We start from the raw sequence: 21,425 nt of genomic DNA, 5'->3' as shown, positions 1-21,425 counted from the left end.
AATGTGAGGATGAAAACAGGAAGTTGGCTTGTTGATTCAATACTGGTAGTGGATCTGACTGAATAAGTATCGGTATATGCCGATATTGAAGCCCAGGTATCTGTATCAGTGTGGGAACTAAAACTTTGGATCAGTGTATCCCTAGTGTGAACCTATCTGCTACAGGTAAGATGAAAGGTTACAGCCCTGTGCTGGTTGGTTTTGACTATTTTGACTAAATGGCTGCGCACTGATGGTATAGAGCAGGAGAGCATGAAAAGTATTTGATGTAATCCTTATCTGTTTTTTTTTGCCACAACATTTCTCACCTTCCTCAAAATGACAACAACAGAATGGTGAAACAAATGTCCACCCATGAGGGAACCTAAATAAATAACTCTGTACTGGTGTGTGTGACTCTCTGCTATCCTCTATCTCTATACACAGGCTCTCTTGGCCAGGTCACCCTTGCGAAAGAGGTCTCGATCTCAATGGGTCTTTTATCTGGTTAAATAAAGGTTAAATAAAAATAAAAAAGCACCTCACCGGAGTTTCTATGCATTTTTATTTCGCAGCACTTGTTCTCAATTTTTTTTTTTTTTACTTTGGATATGTTTGGGTTTTTTTTTTTGGAGCAAAATAAAAACTGTACTTCACTTCCTTTAATATTTAAGACTTCCTATCTCTAGACAGGTGTAAAGTATAACATAAAGTGATCCCAAGCTGACTACCTTTTCCACTAGATCTCTCTCTCTCTCTCTCTCTATCTCTCTCTCTCTACAGAGTTTTCTGTTTTCACAGCTCTTACCCAGCCTTCTGCATCGTCCTGCGTGGATCTTTTTGAGTTTGATGCCTTTCTGCAGGCCAGAAGACCTCATGACACACTCGTTGGAGTAGGTTTGTCCGTCGCTGGCACACAGCGGCTCGTTATCCAGGGGGCAGGACTCTGGTGGGCTGAAGAGGAGGGTCTGTCGGGTGATATCTTCCACCCGGCACATGTTGTTCACACTGTTCTCATTGTCCTTGCAAGGGTCTGTGGGTAAAAAACATGAACATTTGTTAAACTGAACTGTATGACAGCACAGTGTGTGGCAGAGTTTGTTGTGAGTCAACATATGAAAATGTTAATTAGACTCAGGGGGATTGAAGAAAAAAGCTTTCATCATAAACATCTCCGTCAATCTTTAGGTCCCCTGAGAGAAATCTGACATCAAAACATGGCATAAGAGGAAAAACGCATTTCAAATAGATCCAGATGTGATGTGGCGAGCTGTATAGCATCAAAACTAATGATTCTCTCTAAAGTAAAGTTTCTATTATTGATTTAGAAACTGAAGTAAATACAATAAACCTGTGTGTTGTCAGGCAGAGGAATATTCTCATTAAAGGTTCAATAAATGAACTTTTGTCTGTTTTATAAAACTGGTCCAGTAAGAGAAGAAAAGTAGAAAACTAAGAAAGTAAAGAGGGGAAGAGGAGACGTGATCCTCCATCACCGCTCCTCCACAGATAGTATCGGAGGCTCAAAGTGGGACCTTGGATGTGAAGCGGAGACAAGGAAATGGATGAAGAGTCGGTCCGTTTGATTTGCTCCCTGGCACCTCCCTACTTCTCAGGGAGCGTTGGCCTGGCAAGCTCGGCCGTATCAGTCCGTGATCATAATGAAATTGGTTTGTGGATGTGTGGGAAGAGGGGAGGGGAGGTGTTACTCCTTGAAACAGGAGCCTGGCTTTATCCTGCTCGCCACGCTTTCAGCATGAGGGAAGACAAAGGATTTATGTTGCAGCGTGACATATCAAATCACTGCCAGGCTGCCGGCAAGTCATTCAAAACACACCAAGGATGAAACACCCTATCATAAGGAAAAGGAGGAGGAAGGTGATGAAAAGAGGGAACAAGGAGAAATTGTTTCCAAAGACCTCTGGCGGGTGTACAAAGAGCAACAATGCAGAGACATAAAAAAGGTACAGAGCGCTTTGGCTGCAGAGGGCTTAGAGGCGGAGTGACCAGGGCCAGCTCTGGCCGAGCCTCAGGTTGCTCTCTATCAGCACAATGCAAAGGCTTTCAGATACCAGCAACCAGGCAAACAAACAGGGGTTTTATCGTAATGCATGCAGTGCTTCACCCGCCAGCCAGTCATTATCTGAAAGAAAGACCATTACCTCCTATTAACTGAGAAGAACAGCTTCCAGGATCCATGCTTTGCTCCAGCTGAGCAAGTGGGGTAATTACAAAAAGAATGGCCTGTTTGCTGCAAAAACTAGCAGTGCGGATAAATCACTTGCATTTGTCTGGCTTGGGTTAGCGACTTGAAATAGCCAAGGCTCAAGATGGAATGGCTGCAGGAAGATTTAGAGGACCATCAGGGCCGACTGGTCTCCTGAGCATTGGCCCCTCCCCAAGGAGGAACTTAGGTCACTTTGGCCGGCTCACGGCTGGATTTATACAACCAACCTTCCGCCGGCGGACCTGCACATCCATCTTTCCGTGCCCACCACCCCACTCCGTCTCCTGGAGGCTCCTGCTGCTTAAAGACAGAGTTTTTTTTGTGTCTGCTATTCTTTCCTTCCATCTGGCTCCCTACAAAAAAAACCTGAGCCTTTAAGTTGAGCGCCTTGGGAGTAAACAACCATCGCCTGACGATAACAAGGATGAGCGAAAAAGCAGGGAGCGACTGGAAACAAGCGACAGCTCTGAAGACCTACTCGGAGAAAACAACAGTTCTCACCGCAGGAGGACCTGCGTGAAGCAAAGCAACCTGAATGAAGAATGAGAATTAGCAGAGGCGTGCTGTAAGTGACGGTGGGGGGGGGGGGGGGTACTTGAAGGAGAAACAACAAGAGCCAGAGGTAGTAATTAGAGCGAGTCGGAGAAAAGTTAGGATATAATGGAAACGGAGGACACTAAAGAAAATAGATCTTTTATAGGAGCTGGAGTCATTTAGAGATGATAGGATGAGAAAAGTTGAGCGTTTCTTGTCCCATAATCTCTAATCTGAGAAATGTCTTCAAATAACTGGTCAGACATGACCGTCGTAAATCTTAGAGAATTATCAACTACACCTACAACCCCTAATTTTCAGCAACATAGGCCTTTAACTGGAAAAACACACATTATGGCTGCGTGACTTATTGTCTAGTCTTTACCTTCTTTTGGTATAGAATGATGAATAGGAGTGGATAACTTTTTTTTTTCCTGACAGGTGAAACACTTAAGATTAAAGTGGATTGAGCACAATAAATGAAGACTGCTTCAACCCTAAGGTCAGTAGGGGGCAAGATGGGGGAAAAGCACTGCTCTCTGGGTCCCCATACCAATCTGACTTTGCACTTTTCCCTCTGTTTATTGATAAGTAATTCATTTTGTGTTGTGTTGTGTTGTGTTGTGTATGAAATGTTGATACTTAACTTGTTTAACTTGACCTTTTGTAAGTTTTGTAAGGGTCATCTTTAAGTATGCTTTGTATAAAATAACACTTAAAAGCTCTAGCCTTCACCTTTTTGGAAAGTTTTCCTTCTATTTGAATCCCCTTGATGTAATTAATATCAAATTCTGCATGTCTACTTAGAATTAATTTAAGGGGGATTAAAAGTGATCAAAATGAACTACTTTATGCTACTCTATCTTTTAAACAAGCTGTGAAAAACTTCTCCCTCACATTTAATAACACCACTCTGACTCCATTACCGTATGTTCAAAACCTCGGTATAATTTTAAACACCAACCTCACCTTTGAAAAACCTATCACCCACATCACAGAAACTGCTTTCTTTCACCTGAAAAACATCGCCGACTCTGCCCACTACTCTCCTTCCCTGCAGCTGAAACCCTTATCCATGCTTTCATCACCTCCAGAATCGACTACTGTAACAGCATCCTATACGGTTCATCATCCAAAGTCCTCAATAAACTCCAGTACATCCAAACATCCAAAACTCAGCTGCCTGTCTACTCACTCACCCTTGATCAAATCAACCCTGTTCTCCGAAACTGCCACTGGCTCCCTATCCCCCAATGCATTCACTTCAAACTCCTCCTCCTGACCTTCAAAGCCCTCATCATCTCAATTGAGTTTTTGAAAAGGGCTATACAAACAAAATGTATTATTATTATTATTATTATTATTATTATTATTATTATTAAGCTCCTTTGTTGAAACATGAAACCAATGCACAAGTGCAAAAAAACTGCAGTTCCTGGAAAACTGTGACGGACACTTTCCTTCTTTTTTACAGATGAAATATGACATAATAGTGACACAGTGTGATTGGGACTTTTCAGTATTTCCGTTACTAAATACATTCGAATATCATGTTGATAATCCCAGAAACACATGAAGAGAGAAACTCACCGCAGAGGCTCTGGTATTGCACTCGAATGTTCTTCTGGTTCTTGCATGCATGCTGATGGAGCTCACACTCGTTGCGGTAGTCCTTCCCATCACTGCCACACACCGTCTGCTCGGGTTTGCCCTCACAGCCGAGGGGACACATGCATTTAGCCGAGAGGCCGTCTGAGGACTGGACGCAGGTGCTGCCATAGCTGCAGGTCACGTCGGAGCAGGGGTCCCTCAGAGCTGCAGGGAGAGAACCACATGAATACAAGAGTTAGTCAAAAAGCAGAGTTCTACCATTGCAAAAGTACACCTGTCAGGCTGGTGCACTCCAGGACACTCAGTGCTACTGTACACTGGAGTGCACCATGCATGACAGGCCACCATATTTAAGTGGCTGCTGGGGCACTTTGGGAAGCTCAGCGCAGTTATTCTGGTTTTGAAGAACTACTTGACACCCCCGGGAAAGGCCGCATCGCCACAGCTGTCTACTCCAACAAGCAAGTTGCGTTTCATTTCGCAGTTCAGCACAAATTGATTTTCAAACTTTGCATTCACAACACATTCTCTTTGCTGTGCTCGAGCATGCTTTAATCGCTACGGCTGCAGAGCGACACTCTGAATATTTACCTTTCCTCAAATGAGAGCAGGAGGGAGAGGAGAGGGGCACTCCTCACCCTAATTAAACAGCGTGCCACTTGTCGCTGAGTGACATACTCCAACGATAGGAGAGGGTGCAACTTTTTAATTCAATCTGAGTTCACACACGTCGGGGGCTTTTCTTGGCTCTCATGTGCTCTACAAAAGGCGTCCATTAGATTAGGATCGCTGTCGTCTCGCTGCATGATGCATATTTATGACAGTCGTGGACAAACACACTCTCCCTTGAGAGGAGGGCGAGCATCAGCAGCCCTCTCATTTCATAAGCCTTCCACTTTTAGAAAAAAATGTCTGATATTATCCCCTCTTTGTCGCATCCAACATGAATAAATTTGATTTAAAGGCGTTGGGATATATTACATTTCAAATTCTTGCTGTGCATTTGTTTTTTCCCCTCCTTCATCTGAGGCAAGACAACACTGGGGTGCTTGAGGTTTCTCTTTATTGAAAATTTGATACCCTCCATCAGGATGCCTTGTTGATAAGAGACTGGGATGTGAGCAGATATATATACATTATGGATGTGTAAGGAGACATGAGGGCTGCGAGGAGTGCTCTTGATCAAAGTATATCCACGCACTTCGCTTTCCTCTTCCCCATGACATATTTTTTCTCCCCTCTTTCTCTTTCCGCTCTCTGCTGTCAAGTCTTTTTGAGGTTCTGTGCTTTAGACTCATTAACGAACACTTTTTTCTTATCCTATATTTGTGCTGTATTGCAGCAGCAACTTTGAAACTGACACTAGACCCAATTTACAACAAAGACTACTCAGAGGGAACTTCAAAATAAAGCACTGAACGTAAGCTCTGACTTTGACGAACGACAGACATCAGCAGTTACTGTTGGCCGTGATGGCAGCTAATGTAGACTTGATAACAACTGTGACACTTGGCCCATAATTTCAGTTTAATCATATGAACAATGAGTCGCTGATGACCCGTGGGAAACAGCTCTGCAGTAATGACCTCGTCGTATCTGCCAGAGCAGGTAAAAGGTCGTGTTAAATCACAGCAAATACAATTACACACCAGCTCAGCTCGCTCCACTAATGAAATAGTTTGGTCTAGCTCTTGCTCTGCAGCATACAGCGCCACTGTAGCAGAAATAACCTTCAGACTGCTCTGCTTTTGATGCACCTTTTGTTGTTTCGTGACAAGAAGAAGCACCTTGTCAGAGCGCGTGTTGTTTCTGTAACATGGTGGTTGTTTAGACGAAGGCGGCAGACACAGCTACAGAGGAAGTGGAGGAAGAAGAAGAAGAGAAGCCCAGTGATCTCTCCTCACCTGCAGAGTGGGTGCCTCTGTTTGCTTTGTGACAGTAAACACACCCCTGCACTTCTTGATCTCATTAAATAATAGCCCAAGCATTCTCCTTTTCTCTCTTTCCCTCCTGGTTTCCTTTCCTCCGAGCAGAGCCGGCGTGTTGACAGGCGAAAAGGGGAGGGGGTGACAGGAAGGGGCACGTGTGCGAGGCAGAATAGTAAAGGGGAAGGTGGGGGCTCTTGATTTGAATGCTAACACGGGCCCATTTGGATACGAAGCGCAGCCTGGATGGGGCGTTAGTGCAGATAAGCCTCTCTTCTCAGACTCAGACAAGCAGGCAAATTGCCTGGGTGAATGTGATCGGTGTAACAAGCCCACATGAAAAAAAGGGAAAAAAAAATAAGGAAAAAAAACACAACACGCTCAGCACAGCAAACTTGAGGGAGTTCTCGCTTATATTCTCTCATTATTATCTTTTGAAAGGTGGCAGAAAAAGTAGAAAAAAATCAGCTGAGCCCGCTCTACTAAATTACAACGATCCTAGTTGCCAATTAGATCCATCTCCCCCTGTTGGAGTAAAGCTCGGGGAGGTTTAGTCGGTAAGGATAATGAGAAAAAAAGGAGATAAGGATACAGATAGACTGAGAGATAAAGACACAAAGTGACACTGAAGCAACAGCATTCAGCACAAACAGAAACAGATTACATCTCCAGCGTACGATGAAGAAAAAAGGAGGACATCCCTCAGAACAGCAGGCTTTTTGCGGCTCACTTAAAGAATATTTCTTCACATATTTACAGGTTGGTCCAAAAGGAGGGTTCATTTCTCAACTTTAGGTGTTACATGTTCTTTAATCTAGCTGCACTCGGCCCTGCACGGTCCTGACTTGATTGGATCTTTTGGCTGAACAATTGCTCCAGTTCTTGTAATCACAGGCATTGCAGGCATTTGAATGAAACACCCATGAAAATCTACACTCAGCAGGTTTGCTTCATTTGAATCAGAGAGCCGGCGTTATCCACGGGATGTATTGTGACCGGACTACCTGTGTGCCTAATTGAGCATTCATGAGCAGTGATGACTCCTGGTACACACGCTCACCCTCTGAGAGTGACTCAAGAACTTCTGAGCATGTTTGGATTTGCAGTTAGGTGAAAAAATTAATGATATCAATAACTTAGTTTATAAAGCACCTTTCAAAACCCAAATAACAGGGTGCACACTGGCTGACAGTGAAATATTATGGATTAAAAAAACAAGCACAAAAAAAAAAAAAAGTCCAATCGATTGAGCATCCACTTGAGGCTGGCTGCAGAAACACCAAAAACCAGATACACACCCATTCAAAGAAGACAATCTTTGGAGCAGAAATAAACATGTTTACAGCCTGGTTCAAAAAACAGCTTGGGTCTACGTAGCTAATTTCTCTATCAGCACACACTGTACGGGGATGAATTTTGTTATAATATGACGTTTCAGAGGATATTAAGATTATGAGTTTTGCCCAAATAAGGACATGACTGACTTGACTGACAGGCGTGAACACTGTAGCTGTTGGCTAGGAGGCTCAAAGTCCGCCTCTTTACCTCACACTAAGTTAGGTTGAGTTCAGCATTACCAATATGGCTGCCGCCAACGATTGGCTTCAAAGCAGCGCTCAGGAACAGATGGGTGACGTCACGGATACTATGTCCATTATTTATAGTCTATGGTTCAGACTAAAGGCTAAGATAAGCAGTGCGTTGTTCAGTGGTTTAAAGAGACACAAAGATTCATGAAAAATCTGCCCTTATTTAAACTTTACAACTTCATTTCATGAAAGTGAAGAGAAAACAAATAGAGGGCTGCAGAAGAATACATAAAACAACAGTAGTTCAGAGGGGTCTTACAGTTTAGTGGAAGGGTGTCTTGTCGTACAAATCAAGGAAAGACTCAAACAGACACATGCAAAGTAAGTGAGAACCACCTATTGAGTTGAGTAAACATGCATATAAATCCTGCAGGAATTCTTCTTGTGTTACATTTCACACACAGATACTTTTCCTGATCTACAAACAGTGACTATGCTCACTAGACTCAAAATAAAATCCTTTTTTCACTCATCGATTAAATCTGCAGATATTACAATTCTCTGATTTTCATTATAAATGTTAAAAGCTTTTGAGATTCCTAAATGTGTTATTCCTCTGAACCTGAAGTCTGTTTGGGTCTCTGTTTATGTTTTAAATGCATAGATTTTCAATGAAACTTCATTTATTTGCGCACTAGAGTAATCTGTAAATCTGTTGAAGAATAACTTTTGCACTCCATGCTCCTGCAGAGCTGCTGGAGTGTTAGCTGTTGTGCTCTCTGGTTGTTAAATTATGTGAGGTCTTTTTTGTCAAGTATTAGTTTGACACCAGGCTTGTGAAAACTAAAAAGTAAAGAACCTTCAGCACAATACTGAAGAGCTGGTGATTTGGGGAGGATGATGAGTCCCTGAAAAGTGGGGCAGAGGGGTTTTGGAAGATGAGGGATTACAGTGATCCTCTCTCCTCTCTCCTCCCTCCTCTCTCATCTCTCCCCCCTGGCAGCCAGCAGACAGCCGAGCCAGGCAGGTGGGAGCTCTGCTGCTCTCTGATCCACTGTTTTGTGCTGCAGTTTATTAATGCTTCATTAGGGACAGGGAGCTGTCAGCACCATGCTGGCTTTACCTGATGCCCTGCCGCTACCGCAACCAGGGCGGCAGAAGCAGCCCAGATGTGTGTGTGTGTGTGTGTGTGTGTGTGTGTGTGTGTGTGTGTGTGTGTGTGTGTGTGTGTGTGTGTGTGTTTGTGTGTGTGTGTGTGTGTGTGTGTGGAGATTGTGTGTGTGTGTATGTGGAGATTGTGTGTGCTCATATATGCTGCTGCACGTTGAGAGGCAGTCATGGAGTTCAGATAAGTCTGAAAGTGAGTTTTGTGATATGCATGCGTGTGTATCTGTGCATGCATTTGTGAATGTGTGTGTGTGTGTGTGGGTGTGGGTGTGGGTGTGGGAGTTTGTGTGTGTGTGTGTGTGTGTGTGTGTGTGTGTGTGTGTGTGTGTGTGTGTGTGTGTGTGTGTGTGTGTGTACGCGCTTCCTGTTGTGCTGGCAGTGATAAGGGAGGGAGCAGGGGGTTGGAGCTAATCAAATGCAATGATGCGATGTGGGGGGACTTGGCAGTGTGTGTTCTAATCAAGAAACCCCCCCTCCCCCTTATCACCAGCAGGAGAAGAAGAAGTAGAAGAGAAGAAGAAGAAAGAAAATGTGACAGAGAGAAAAAGCAACGAGGGGATTGAGTTAAGACTTAGCTGAGAGAGTTCTCGGAGAGCGGAGCAGTGCAGAAGAGAAGACGGGTGTGAGAAAACAGACAGATAATTGAGTAAACTACAATTTAAACATGTGGACAGAGCCATGTGAGCTGACACACCCCTCCTTCAGTTTTATGCTAAGTTAGCCTTATTGTGCCTCCCGTTCCACACCTAAAGCTGCAATAATCAACTTTTTTTTTTTTCATTTTTTTGGTTTAAAGGTTCTGGTAAGATTAACATAAATTCACTGAATCTGACTCCTTCGGCTGCATAACTGCAAAATCCAAGGACAATATTTTAATTCCTGTGCAAACTACTGCTCGCTCATTTGTGAAGAACTTCCTGATTGTGTTGATTTTGGCTCCCCCTCTGGACAAAGTAGTCTTTGCAGATTTTGTCCTGTACATGTGTATTTGGTGACAAAAAGTCTCATCAGGCTCTCTTGTAATCGTCAAATCTGCCACTTATTATGAAGCATATTGTTAAACATGTGAAACCAGACTGAGTTCATCACTTTGTCTTATGCCTCCCCCCGCCAGTGGTTTCAGACATTAACAATAACTATAAAGTAGCTGTTCTGTCGTTCACCTGGTTGCCGTTGTGTTTTCATCATACATTTTTCTTAGAAACCAAGGTACCCTGAAAAATTCCTCTTATGTGTGGACCAACCTGGATCCTGATTTGTGCGTGCCTGTCTGGTTCAGTCTCAAAGCTCTCTTTAGCTTGATCTCTTGAACAGCTGCTGTGTCAGTGACAGCCGGCTCTAATAAAACACACTAAATGCTGTAAACGACCAAAACAGAGAAATCTGGAAACCAGCCATGAATCAGGTGAAGCTGGAAATTTAGCATCTGAAGTGCTCTTGTTTAGGAGTTAGAGAACAAAACCGACCCACAGGAGAGCACCTATCAGACTTACATTAGCTTCAAATGTTTGTGAATCATGTTTTTGTTCATCATGTAAGTGGGAGTGTCAATTGAGCAGGTGAAGGGTTGTGTCTCACCCTGAAAGGATTCTGTTTAGTATTGTCATCTGCACACTATCCATTATTTTTAACTCATTACTCAGCTCCTAAATAAAGATACACAAAAGTTGACACCAAGTATTAATGTTATGATTATTTTACTGTTTTGAAAATTAGATAGTTAGATAGATAGATAGATAGATAGATAGATAGATAGATAGATAGATAGATAGATAGATAGATAGATAGATAGATAGATAGATAGATAGATAGATAGATAGATAGATAGATAGATGGATAGGTGGATAGGTGGATAGGTGAATAGGTGGATAGATAAATAATCCCTCATGTTGTTTACAGATGCCATAGGTAGCTTACGTTTTTGCCACAGTGTCAACAGGATGAGGTAAAATCGTAACTGTATAAATGTGCTTCATTCCTTACCACTGCTTGATTTGATATGAAGTGTTTGATTAGGCTGTCCTTGGCACCACTATTGCTATTGAGGATAAAGAACCCCTTGTTATGGTGTTTCGATCCATAAGAATCAAGTATTTATCACAGCGAGGTGATCAGTACAAAAGCTAGGTACTGATACTTTATAATATGCCAAACATGGGCAAAGTTCAGCTAGGTTTAATGCTCCAAAGTGACCATCAAATAAACAAAGTGATCCAGCTTTTACATGAAGACATGAGAATGGTATTACTTATATTTAAGTGGCTTTAAAAGTGTAATCAATGCTTACATTTCCATGTGAACTACTCCTGAACTGAATTCAGCAGCTCTAATTATTAATGCATGCAAATTTGAGCCTTGAAAATGTCATTGCTACATCCTGATGTACAGCGTGTTTGTTATCTAATGTAACATTATTCAAAACCTGTGGAATAGTAAAACAGCATAGTGCCCCTGTCACTAAAAAATAAGTGTGTTTATGTTGAGGAGAGTGAATGAAATGCCTGGCAGGTCTTTGCTGGGAAAAATCTCCTTCCATGACGCATTTTAAAGTAGAAAAAAAAAGTAAATAAGATTTGATTGACACATAAAACTGGGCAAAGAGAGAGCAGGAAAACCACAACAATGAGCTCTTGACAAAAAAATCATAAAATAACTAAATATGTGGGTGGTTCAAACAAAGGAGGCGACAAGCACCCGAGGAAAGGCTTGTAGTAGATAAGTAGTGACGACACGGCGAGGAGAGAAGTGTGCAGAAGTGAGATAAGGAAAAAAAGGTCAGAACGGGAGCAGGAGAAAGGCAGTATGGAATGGTTGGAAAATAAACAAGATGGAGAGACAAGATCAATCAAGACGAGATCCAAGAACTACATATGGATGAGATTGTGCATCCAGACTTCAGGACCAATTGATGAGGAGCAGGAGGAAGGCTAGAGGATTAACAGTTCAACACACCTCTCTAACATGCTGTCAGAACACACACATGTGCACACAGAAAACACACACTATCCCCTCACTCTCTCTGCTGTGAGGCCAGTGGCTGGAAGATGATTCTGTGTGTTTGATGTAGTTCTTCAAAGAGCTCCACTGAACTGCAGCTGTTGCTCTCTTTTACAGGCTTTGCTGTTTTACCCTTGAGAATGGAAAATGAAGCACAAAAAGCCCCTCATCATCCTCCAGTTTGCTGGCCACACTCACAGCAAAGTGCTGCTTTTCACAATGTAGTGTACAGTGTGTTGGTTAGTGTTTATCCAGACCAGAATTGAACCCATATTTAGAGATATAAGCCACGAGGCTGAGGTTAAAATAATGTGAACAAGGCTAAGGGATTTAATCACAGTGTCTTCTATTGGAGATATAAATGGCTGAAAAGATGAATGCTCAAGAAAAATTAAATGACAGAAGACAAAATAATAAAATGTTGCAATTCTGTGAGGTCCCATGATCCCAGGGTAGTCGATTTTGTGCCGCTGCTGTCGATTTCAAGTGTCAGATATGTCGTGCTTGAAAGATGCAGTAAAGCACAGGTGGGTTCTGAAACGACTACACAGGGCCCATTTACTCTGCTGAGTGACAGAAAGAAGGCAGGATGGGATTAAATCGTCTGGATGTGGCATTTATGACAAACACAGACAGAGATGTTCGGGTCCTTTGAAGGACAGTGAGCAATTTCATAGAAACACTTAAAACTTCTCTTAAATTGTGAGTACTGCAGTACACATGAAGGAAAAACACACCAAGTGTTCAGCAGCGTTTTGGCCTTTACAACCACAATCATCTGAACATGATTTTTAAATGTATAGATGTTTGAGGTTAGCTACAGATCTGACAGAGAGGAGGACAGTGAGACTCTCCTTTCATGGGCTTATCTAGACTACAAAAGACAGCAACCTGTAGTTTATTACCTAATTATTAACCAGCACTCTTACTCATCACCGGGCTGTGTTACATACATGATTCTGATTGGTCGAAACCCGATAATAACTATACAACAGTTAATATTCTTATGTAGAAGAGGAGCTGATACAGGTAGTGCTCTTATTTTCTGCATCTGTTAAGAATGCCAACAAAGAAGAAATGTTTTGATTTTCCCGTAAATGAAAATGTTCTGTTTAATTTTAAGGCCATCTGCAAATAGCCAGACAAAAACACTGTTGTTACTTGATTGGATCTTTAGTTGGTATCTGGGTAAAAGCAGGATAATGTATAGAGAGTGGCTTGGGAGTTTGAAGTGGCGCACAAAGAATTAGGGGATATAGGCTTGGCTGCAAAGGATGCACCTAATGCATCCTCCTTCCATCCATCAGGTGAAATAGGAGGCATTTATCAAGACCCGTTTGAAGTAACCTTCAAAATGAGACAGCCTTTGTCGTGCTTCTGCCATCCAATCGTCTTCAAATGGGGTTCGAAGGATGCAGCCCCTGAATTGGGATACAGCTACGGAGACACCTTGCTCCCAAAAATAATGATGACCACTACTAACATGCCAAACTCTATAGAATGTTTCAAATACTTAATACACGGCTGCCATGCATGCAGCTGAACGAGCAGTTAGCACAACACTAACATATTTTCACCTTATATAGGTATTCATTTCATCATTTTAGTCCTGCTTTGGTCTAACAATAAAATAACATATCAGGCATTTGTGACGATGACGTCACCGCTGGCGACAACAGTTAGTCACTAACTTGTAGTGTTTCTCTATGCTGGGCAGGTAGCATACAGTGAGTTAATCAGAGCTTGTTTCTGGCTAATAAGCTACCTGCTGCTGCTGGAAATGAGCTTGATTAAAGCACTGAGGGTGAACCACAGAGGAAAGTTGTAGGTCATAAAAAACAAGAGTTACCTCATAGATGATTAAAAAAAATCTCCACAGAGCTGTGAGAAACAGAGCAGTCCATTAAAGCTCTTTGTTTGATTATCACTGAATTGTTACCTTCCACATTATGTGTTTTGGTTTAATTTCAGGGTTTGGACAGAAACCTGTGATATGATAAACTCATAAAATGTCCACTCTGTTAAAAACTCAAGCTAATCCTGGATCAGGACTTCTATATTGGAGGTAGTGGTATGAGTGTCCTCAGTGTCTTACTAAGGACAGGATGGTATTACATCAAGTGTTACTACTCACTTTATTTCAGTCCTGTAATCCATATGAGCTGAAAGAGATAGAGGATAAGAAGAAAACCCGAGCTGATGGACAGTCTCTTTAACCTCGGGGCCTCCTTGACACTGTAATGGCCGATGGGAAAAAGTAAGCATTGCCTATTGGAGAAATGTCAGAGCTTGTTCGTAGCAAAGTGTCTACTGGATTAAGTCTGAGGTCTTTTGAAGACGAAAAAGAAGAAGACAGTGTCAAAATGAATGCGGAGCGGAGTCAGAGAAGCTATTAACAGCTCGTTTGCTTACCTCTATAAAGCTGGGATCACATTTAATCAGTAATGCATTTATGTTGTTTTAAATTGTGGAGCTCAACACTCAGCATCACAGGATCAACTGCAGTGAGATGGAACTCGTTAGACACCATCAGGAGATTTAACAGTACAGTGAGCGTTTACACCGCAGCTATGGTTCACTGATGATGTGTTTTTATCACTAAAACCTCAGTAAGAGCAACAGACAGGAGGAATTACTTTAGTGCACATAATAGTTTAAAAGCTGGATAAATCTAATGTACAAACCACCTTTATGCCCACAAACTGACGACAAAATTAAATCATAAACATCCTGGGTTTCAGAATCAATGCACCGCCATCAGAGAGGGGAGCATTCAGAGTCTCATCCCGGCTCTGGAAAGAGATTCCAGGATTCATTTTGGCGAAGTAGCACATATGCCACAAGTTTCCTTTCATTAGCTCCTGATTAACAGGAGCCGGTGGGGGTGGGGAGCCAAAATCAGCACTGATGTGCTGCGGAGCATTGGCTAATCATGCTTGGCCTTTGCTATCAACGCTCACTAATGAGCGATGGCCGCCGGGTACAATATGCTGTGCAGGGCTGCGAAAAAGTCAGGTTTCTCCTCAACACAAAAACAGAAGCACATCTGTAAGAACTCAATATCAACCTGAGCTCAGAGTCAGCAGAGAAATGTGCACTTAAAGTCTGATTATCCACTCTGCTTTCTATCTGTCCTTTAAAAGCCTTTAGATAACTTCTCAATAACAGTTCTCTGTTACTAACTCTTATGAACTCATATCATGAAGGCTGCTGGCTGCTGTCAGTGATTCTCATACGAGGGATAGAGACTACCAAATAACTGAGAAACAATTCTGATGGACAAATAACAGTTTTTGCTTTAACTGTGTTTATGAAACTGAGCACATTTTAAATGATTCTTAGAAAATGAAAACTAATGCGGTATGAGAACGGATCATTATTTATTTCAAGTAGCCGGCATGAAAACGACCTCCAGCCAAGACTTCTTTTTCCACGCTGCGCGTACATCTGCAACATAAAGGCTGTCATTTCCTGGTCTATTACTTTCCCCAGGACAGCCACTATTCATCTGTTTCAAGTACCAGTAGGTCTCAGTTCAACAGCAGACACACAAGCGCTTGACTCTGGCTTTCTTCAGTGGTATGAACCCAAAAGGGAAAGCTTTGATTTACCTAAAAATGACTCTGACCCCCAAGTTGATCATTTCTGATACATTACAGCTGGTCAGGAAATCTAGCTGATTAGCGTCAAACAGATTTGGTGCTCAAGTTAAAATGTTTGATCTTTCCAGAGGAACTTCACCCCGGAACTAGGGACTTTACTCCTGAACTCCCTGCGTTTCAACTGCTGGAACTCGGGTCAAAATTTAGTTCAGGGGTAGATAATCCCCCCACTAAAAAGCCCCTGCAAGGGGGGTGGTACTTTTTAAAAAGCCCCGGGGCTTTTGGGGGGCAGGGCCTGCAATGCTGAACGTGTCTGATTGGTAGCTTAACCGCAGTGTGTTTATTCCAACCGTTGTCCACAATAACATCACACACATCTGTGATTCACTTGGTGTCTCTTTCTTTCATTTGTTTTTATTTGTTCTATCTTTTTTGTATGTGTGTGTACTTTTCAAAAGAAGAAGCTGTGATTCTCTTGATTTAGCAGCTTGTAACAGTAGTCTTCTCTCAGCCCACCGCGAATGCGTCTCTCCTGGTGTTATGGTTTTAAAAATGATCGTGTAAACTGGAGATCTTCAGTTGAATGTAACAGTGTTTGTGAAGTTTACACAGCTGTTGAAACACAGAGAGAGTTTTAAGATTCAATATCCTCATCAGATAAGTATTTAATGATAGCCCAAAGACGTTTATGAGGGATCCATCAGGCTGAAAGTCGGCAGTTAATAGGGTCACTGCTTAAACCAAAACACTGGCAATTTCTGCCACGGCTTTTTGAGTTAAAAAGGATTTTAAAGCCGTATTGAAACGCCTTTGCTACTCGCGCTCATCTCCTCTCACGTGTTGATTCAGTGAATCCATCTGTGATAAAATATAGCCAGTCTAAAACAGCGCCAGCTGAGTCTCTTCCATGTTAACAGGCTAACTGTTGTGATACCCGCCGGCCCGTCTTCTTCTGTGGTGTCATCTGTGATGAATGGCATTCGTCTTTGTTTTACTGCCCTCTACTGGTCTGATGGCGTAGTGCATTTATTCATTATTTCCTCCATATGTCACTGGCCTGATTTGCACAATCTACCCGAGGCTTCGGCCTCTCAGTCGAAACACAGACAACAATGGGGGGCACAGGAACCTTTTAGTTCAGGTTAATGTAGTTCTGGGGGATGAAAGACAAGCATTTGAGTCCCAGAGAGACATACAATTTTACTTTGGGATCTCCTGATAGGAGATAGGAGATAGGCTGTGTCTGGTTAAACTGTGATATAAGTGACTAGAGCGCCTATGTGTAATCAGCATAGGCATTTGGATGTCAACCTGCGAGGAAGACAACCATTTTGACAATGTTTACCCACAGACTCTGTGATCCTGTGTTTAGATGTGTTAAATAAATTGTTATTTTCTTACCTTTAGACTAGCTAATTAGCTGGAATCAAATTTCAGTTTCAAGGACTAGGAAATTAGTCACTCTGGAAAGTCCCTACTTCAGATATGATCTTTTTTTGGTTGCAATACAAATTGTAATCACAATCACTCACACCTCTGGATGGCTTCATGGCAACAATTCATAACTGTCTACAGGAAACTTATTACTCTTACACAAACTACAAGTTACACCTTCAGAGAGCACCAGAACGACTATAAGCCGTCCCCTATGACCTTTTGGAGAATGTGTTTGTTCAAGTTTTATTCATTCACAATATCAGAAAGTAAAACTGGCTAGTTCAATCTGACTGCAATAACACTTTTATTTATATAGAACAATAATGAAACAGCTGAATTGTCAGTTGTCATCCTTTGGAAGAACCCCACAGGAGAACTTTTTTCGGATCCACTGGAAGAACCTTCTGCTTCTGGTCTTTGGGACCTTATACTTTGCTGCATCACATGGGGTCTTTAGAGCTGTGTCTCTGATGGACTGTTCATCCTCGAGGTCTGAAGCCATGTAAGTAGCTCCAGCAACCAGGGTATCATGAGGTGCCACAACAGAGACTTGTACAGCCTGGGTGAAGGCAAGTTTATCATCGTTGATTGCTGGCACACTGGCCTTGCAGAGGGCAGCAGAAGGAGGCTGAGCTGGCTCACTTGTCTGGCAGAGGGCAGCAGAAGGAGGCTGATCATGCTCAATGGCCTGGTAGAGGGCAGCAGAAGTTGGTGGAGCTTGCGCACTTGTCTGGCAGAGGGCAGCAGAAGGAGGCTGATCATGCTCAATGGCCTGGCAGAGGGCAGCAGAAGTTGGTGGAGCTTGCTCACTTGCCTGGCAGAGGGCAGCAGGAGTTGGTGGGGTTTGCGCACTTGCCTGGCAGAGGGCAGCAGAAGGAGGCTGATCATGCTCACTAGCCTGGCAGAGGGCAGCAGAAGTTGGTGGATCTGGCTCACTGGCCTGGCAGAGGGCAGCGGAAGGTGGTGGAGCTTGCGTACTGGCCTGGTAGAGGGCAGCAGAAGTTGGTGGAGCTTGCGTACTGGCCTGGTAGAGGGCAGCAGAAGTTGGTGGAGCTTGCTCACTGGCCTGGCAGGGGGCAGCAGAAGGTGGTGGAGCTGGTTCACTTGCCTGGCAGAGGGCAGCAGGAGTTGGTGGGGTTTGCGCACTTGCCTGGCAGAGGGCAGCAAAAGGAGGCTGATCATGCTCACTAGCCTGGCAGAGGGCAGCAGAAGGTGGTGAAGCTTGCGCACTGGCCTTGCAGAGGGCAGCAGAAGGTGGTGGAGCTGGCTCACTTGCCTGGCAGAGGGCAGCAGGAGTTGGTGGGGTTTGCGCACTTGCCTGGCAGAGGGCAGCAAAAGGAGGCTGATCATGCTCACTAGCCTGGCAGAGGGCAGCAGAAGGTGGTGAAGCTTGCGCACTGGCCTTGCAGAGGGCAGCAGAAGGTGGTGGAGCTGGCTCACTTGCCTGGCAGAGGGCAGCAGAAGGTGGTGGAGCTGGCTCACTTGCCTGGTAGAGGGCAGCAGAAGTTGGTGGAGCTTGTGCACTGGCCTTGCAGAGGGCAGCAGAAGTCGGTGGATCTGGCTCACTGGCCTGGCAGAGGGCAGCAGAAGGTGGTGGAGCTGGCTCATTTGCCTGGCAGAGGGCAGCAGAAGTTGGTGGAGCTTGTGCACTGGCCTTGCAGAGGGCAGCAGAAGGTGGTGGATCTGGCTCACTGGCCTGGCAGAGGGCAGCAGAAGTTGGTGGAGCTTGTGCACTGGCCTGGCAGAGGGCAGCAGAAGGTGGTGGAGTTTGCACACTGGCCTGGCAGAGGGCAGCAGAAGGTGGTGAAGCTTGCACACTGGCCTGGCACAGGGCAGCAGAAGGTGGTAGAACTGGCTCACTTGCCTGGCAGAGGGCAGCAGACGGTGGTAGAACTGGCTGGCTGGTGGGTATGCCTGGTTGCCGCTCAAACAGCATATTGATGTGTCTCACTGTGGCATTAGTGATGCTGCTTAAGACCGTTGCCTCAAATTTGTTCAGCTTGTTCCTGAGAGTGTCAGATGGGTACATCTGCCTCACTTCTTGGTCGATGGAAAGGACCATGCTCTCTCTTTCAGATCTGGTGAAGTTGACCCGGTGGAATGATGAAGAGAGAGCTAAGGAGACTCGATCAAGGACAGCTTTAGTGATCCCAACTGACACTTCACTCAGCTTCTGTGATGGCATGTCCCTGGAATTGCTCTTTTTGGGTTTCCAGAAGCCCTGCAGGACTCTGGGAACCAAATCCATTATAAATTCTTCTGAGTCCAACTGTTTGGCGATGGGAGCCTCCTCCAACTGTTCTTTAAGGATTCTGGCATACTCCACCGCCTTGCTCCGGATCTTTGGATGTTTGAAGTTGGTAGGGATGGTTTCTGGGGAGTCGAGCAGTCTTCTCGCCTCAAACTCCACGTCTCTCTTTAAGTTACTGGTGTTCACCTCCCACACCAGCTTCAGCAGAGGCTTGACGTCCTGATCGAATCCTTCCACCTCAAATTCCCACAGCTGAACTCGGACTGAACTCTTACTGTCCTCCACCAACAGGTCAATCATGGCTTCAGCAGGCAGCTCAGAGGGAAGCTGTTGATCCTGCTGAAGACGCATGAATTCAGTCGTAAGAGCGACCTTAGCTCGAAAGGACTGGGTGTGCCAGCAGGTCTGCTTGGCTTGATCGTAGATCGGTGTGCCGAACAACACCCTGATTGGCTTATATATACCGCCGTCGACGAACTCCATCGTAAATCCGTTTCTGTATTATGAAATACAGAAAAAGACACGGTAGTACGCTCGCAAAACCTCTCAAAAATAGTCAATAATTGTAACAAGATACTCAAAAGTGCTCCTATACGGTTGCTCGTCTAGGCTCGAATGATCTGTGTCCTCAGGGCTGTTATTGTTTAAAACTTTCAGTGTCACAGAGTCTGTGTTATGTCACAAGCCAACCAAACTACAGATCGGCTTTTAGAACTTCATACAGTAGGACCCTTATCGCCATGGTGAGTACATGCACAGCCTATTTAGAACTCCACAGCTACAGAGCCACACACAATAACAGAGTACATTTTTGTTGAAATTCCCCCACAGAAAAATCCCCCCATCATCAATTTCAGCTTTTGTTCTGATGAAGTGTGCAACAACAAAGCCAACACAGCACACCTCACACTAACAGATTAAATACTGATACATGCATATCTGTTTTCTCACATAAGATGATACCTTTGAAGAATATATTATATAGAAAACAATGCTTCAGCGATGAAGAAATTGAGTCTGCCATACAGCTATCTTTTTTCATATAATTCTCACAAAACTCTTTGCAGCACTTGACACAGAGCATCACAACTGAGCAGGTGGTGGGAATCCCTACAATTGATTGACAGTTTGTAACAAAATGTAATATTCTTATACAAATTCATTCGTTGGCAACATTTCCTGTCCGCCTCTGCAAAGTCACAGCAGTATACAAGCCAGATATAAAGATGTAAAAACTTTTCTTTGTTATGGTTAGCAGTGAGTATGCTCTAAATAAACTTTCAATCATAATGCAGATAGTCCTGTTTGCTTTTGTAGGTCATTCAACGGCTTTTCAGTCTGTGTCACAACCATGCTATCATATAAACCAGCCTTTCCCAAACTTAGGGTCAGGACCCACATTTGGTTGTTGGGGCTGAAAGACCCAAGAACTCTTGGACGAAATGCACCTATAAATAATCATGGTCTGATTTATGTGGATGGGAGCCAAAACATCATTGCAGCAGTATGTGTTCTGCCTACTTTTGCTCTCCACACAAACCATTTTTTCCATAAAGCCTCAATAGTATTAAGACTACAAATGTACTGCAAACGAAAACAAGAACACCTCCATAAAAATATAGATTACTGTGTACAGATTCTAAATCTTAATGTATAATCTATAGATTAGATTGAACATTTATTAATTAATTGAGCATTTTATAAACAGACATCTACAAATAAGAGCAGCTAATATCTGGTTGTATCTCTTAACTCCAAACACATTCTCTTGTCTGAAGTTGCCAGACTTAGCTTCTAATCTACCAACTATCTAAACCACTGACACATGGATACTATACAGTGCTGAGAGGGGTCAATGCTGTCACTTCTCCAAAAAACTGCCAGCAACAAAAACTGTCTTTTATCTCTGGAGAATTAACAGTTGTCAAATGAGAGCCCATTGCTTTAGAGATAGCTGTTTGGTTGCACAACTACCAGGTGAAACAATAGTGGATAGTTTGGCTTCAAATTGTCAGAAGCCAAATGTTTAGAAACCATTGTGCTAATTCACTACTTTCCAATTATGTTTTTGGAAAAACTGAAACAGCGACGGCAATAAAAAACTCATCAACAGGAAAAACAAGAATTATCTCTCGTTAGCAAATGCAGAAATGCAATGTGCCTGCC

The 21,425-nt window shown here is 43.4% G+C and overlaps 1 protein-coding gene across 4 annotated transcripts in view; it reads right to left on the bottom strand.

Annotated features, from left to right (window-relative positions):
- agrn (agrin) overlaps positions 1-21,425 on the bottom strand; it is a 349,201-nt gene that overhangs the window by 111,657 nt on the left and 216,119 nt on the right. For all 4 annotated transcript variants that reach the window (XM_034695805.1, XM_034695804.1, XM_034695803.1 and 1 more), the window contains 2 exons: positions 4,331-4,555; positions 788-1,012 (listed from right to left, as the gene is read on the bottom strand). In XM_034695805.1, coding sequence (XP_034551696.1) covers positions 788-1,012; positions 4,331-4,555 — 450 coding nt within the window. The remainder of the gene's footprint in view (positions 1-787; positions 1,013-4,330; positions 4,556-21,425) is intronic.

The sequence above is a fragment of the Notolabrus celidotus genome, chromosome 11, assembly GCF_009762535.1.
Source record: "Notolabrus celidotus isolate fNotCel1 chromosome 11, fNotCel1.pri, whole genome shotgun sequence".
NCBI lineage: Eukaryota > Metazoa > Chordata > Actinopteri > Labriformes > Labridae > Notolabrus > Notolabrus celidotus.
The sequence above is the reverse complement of the archived record's forward strand: the minus strand, read 5'-3'. Positions and strand labels throughout refer to the sequence as shown.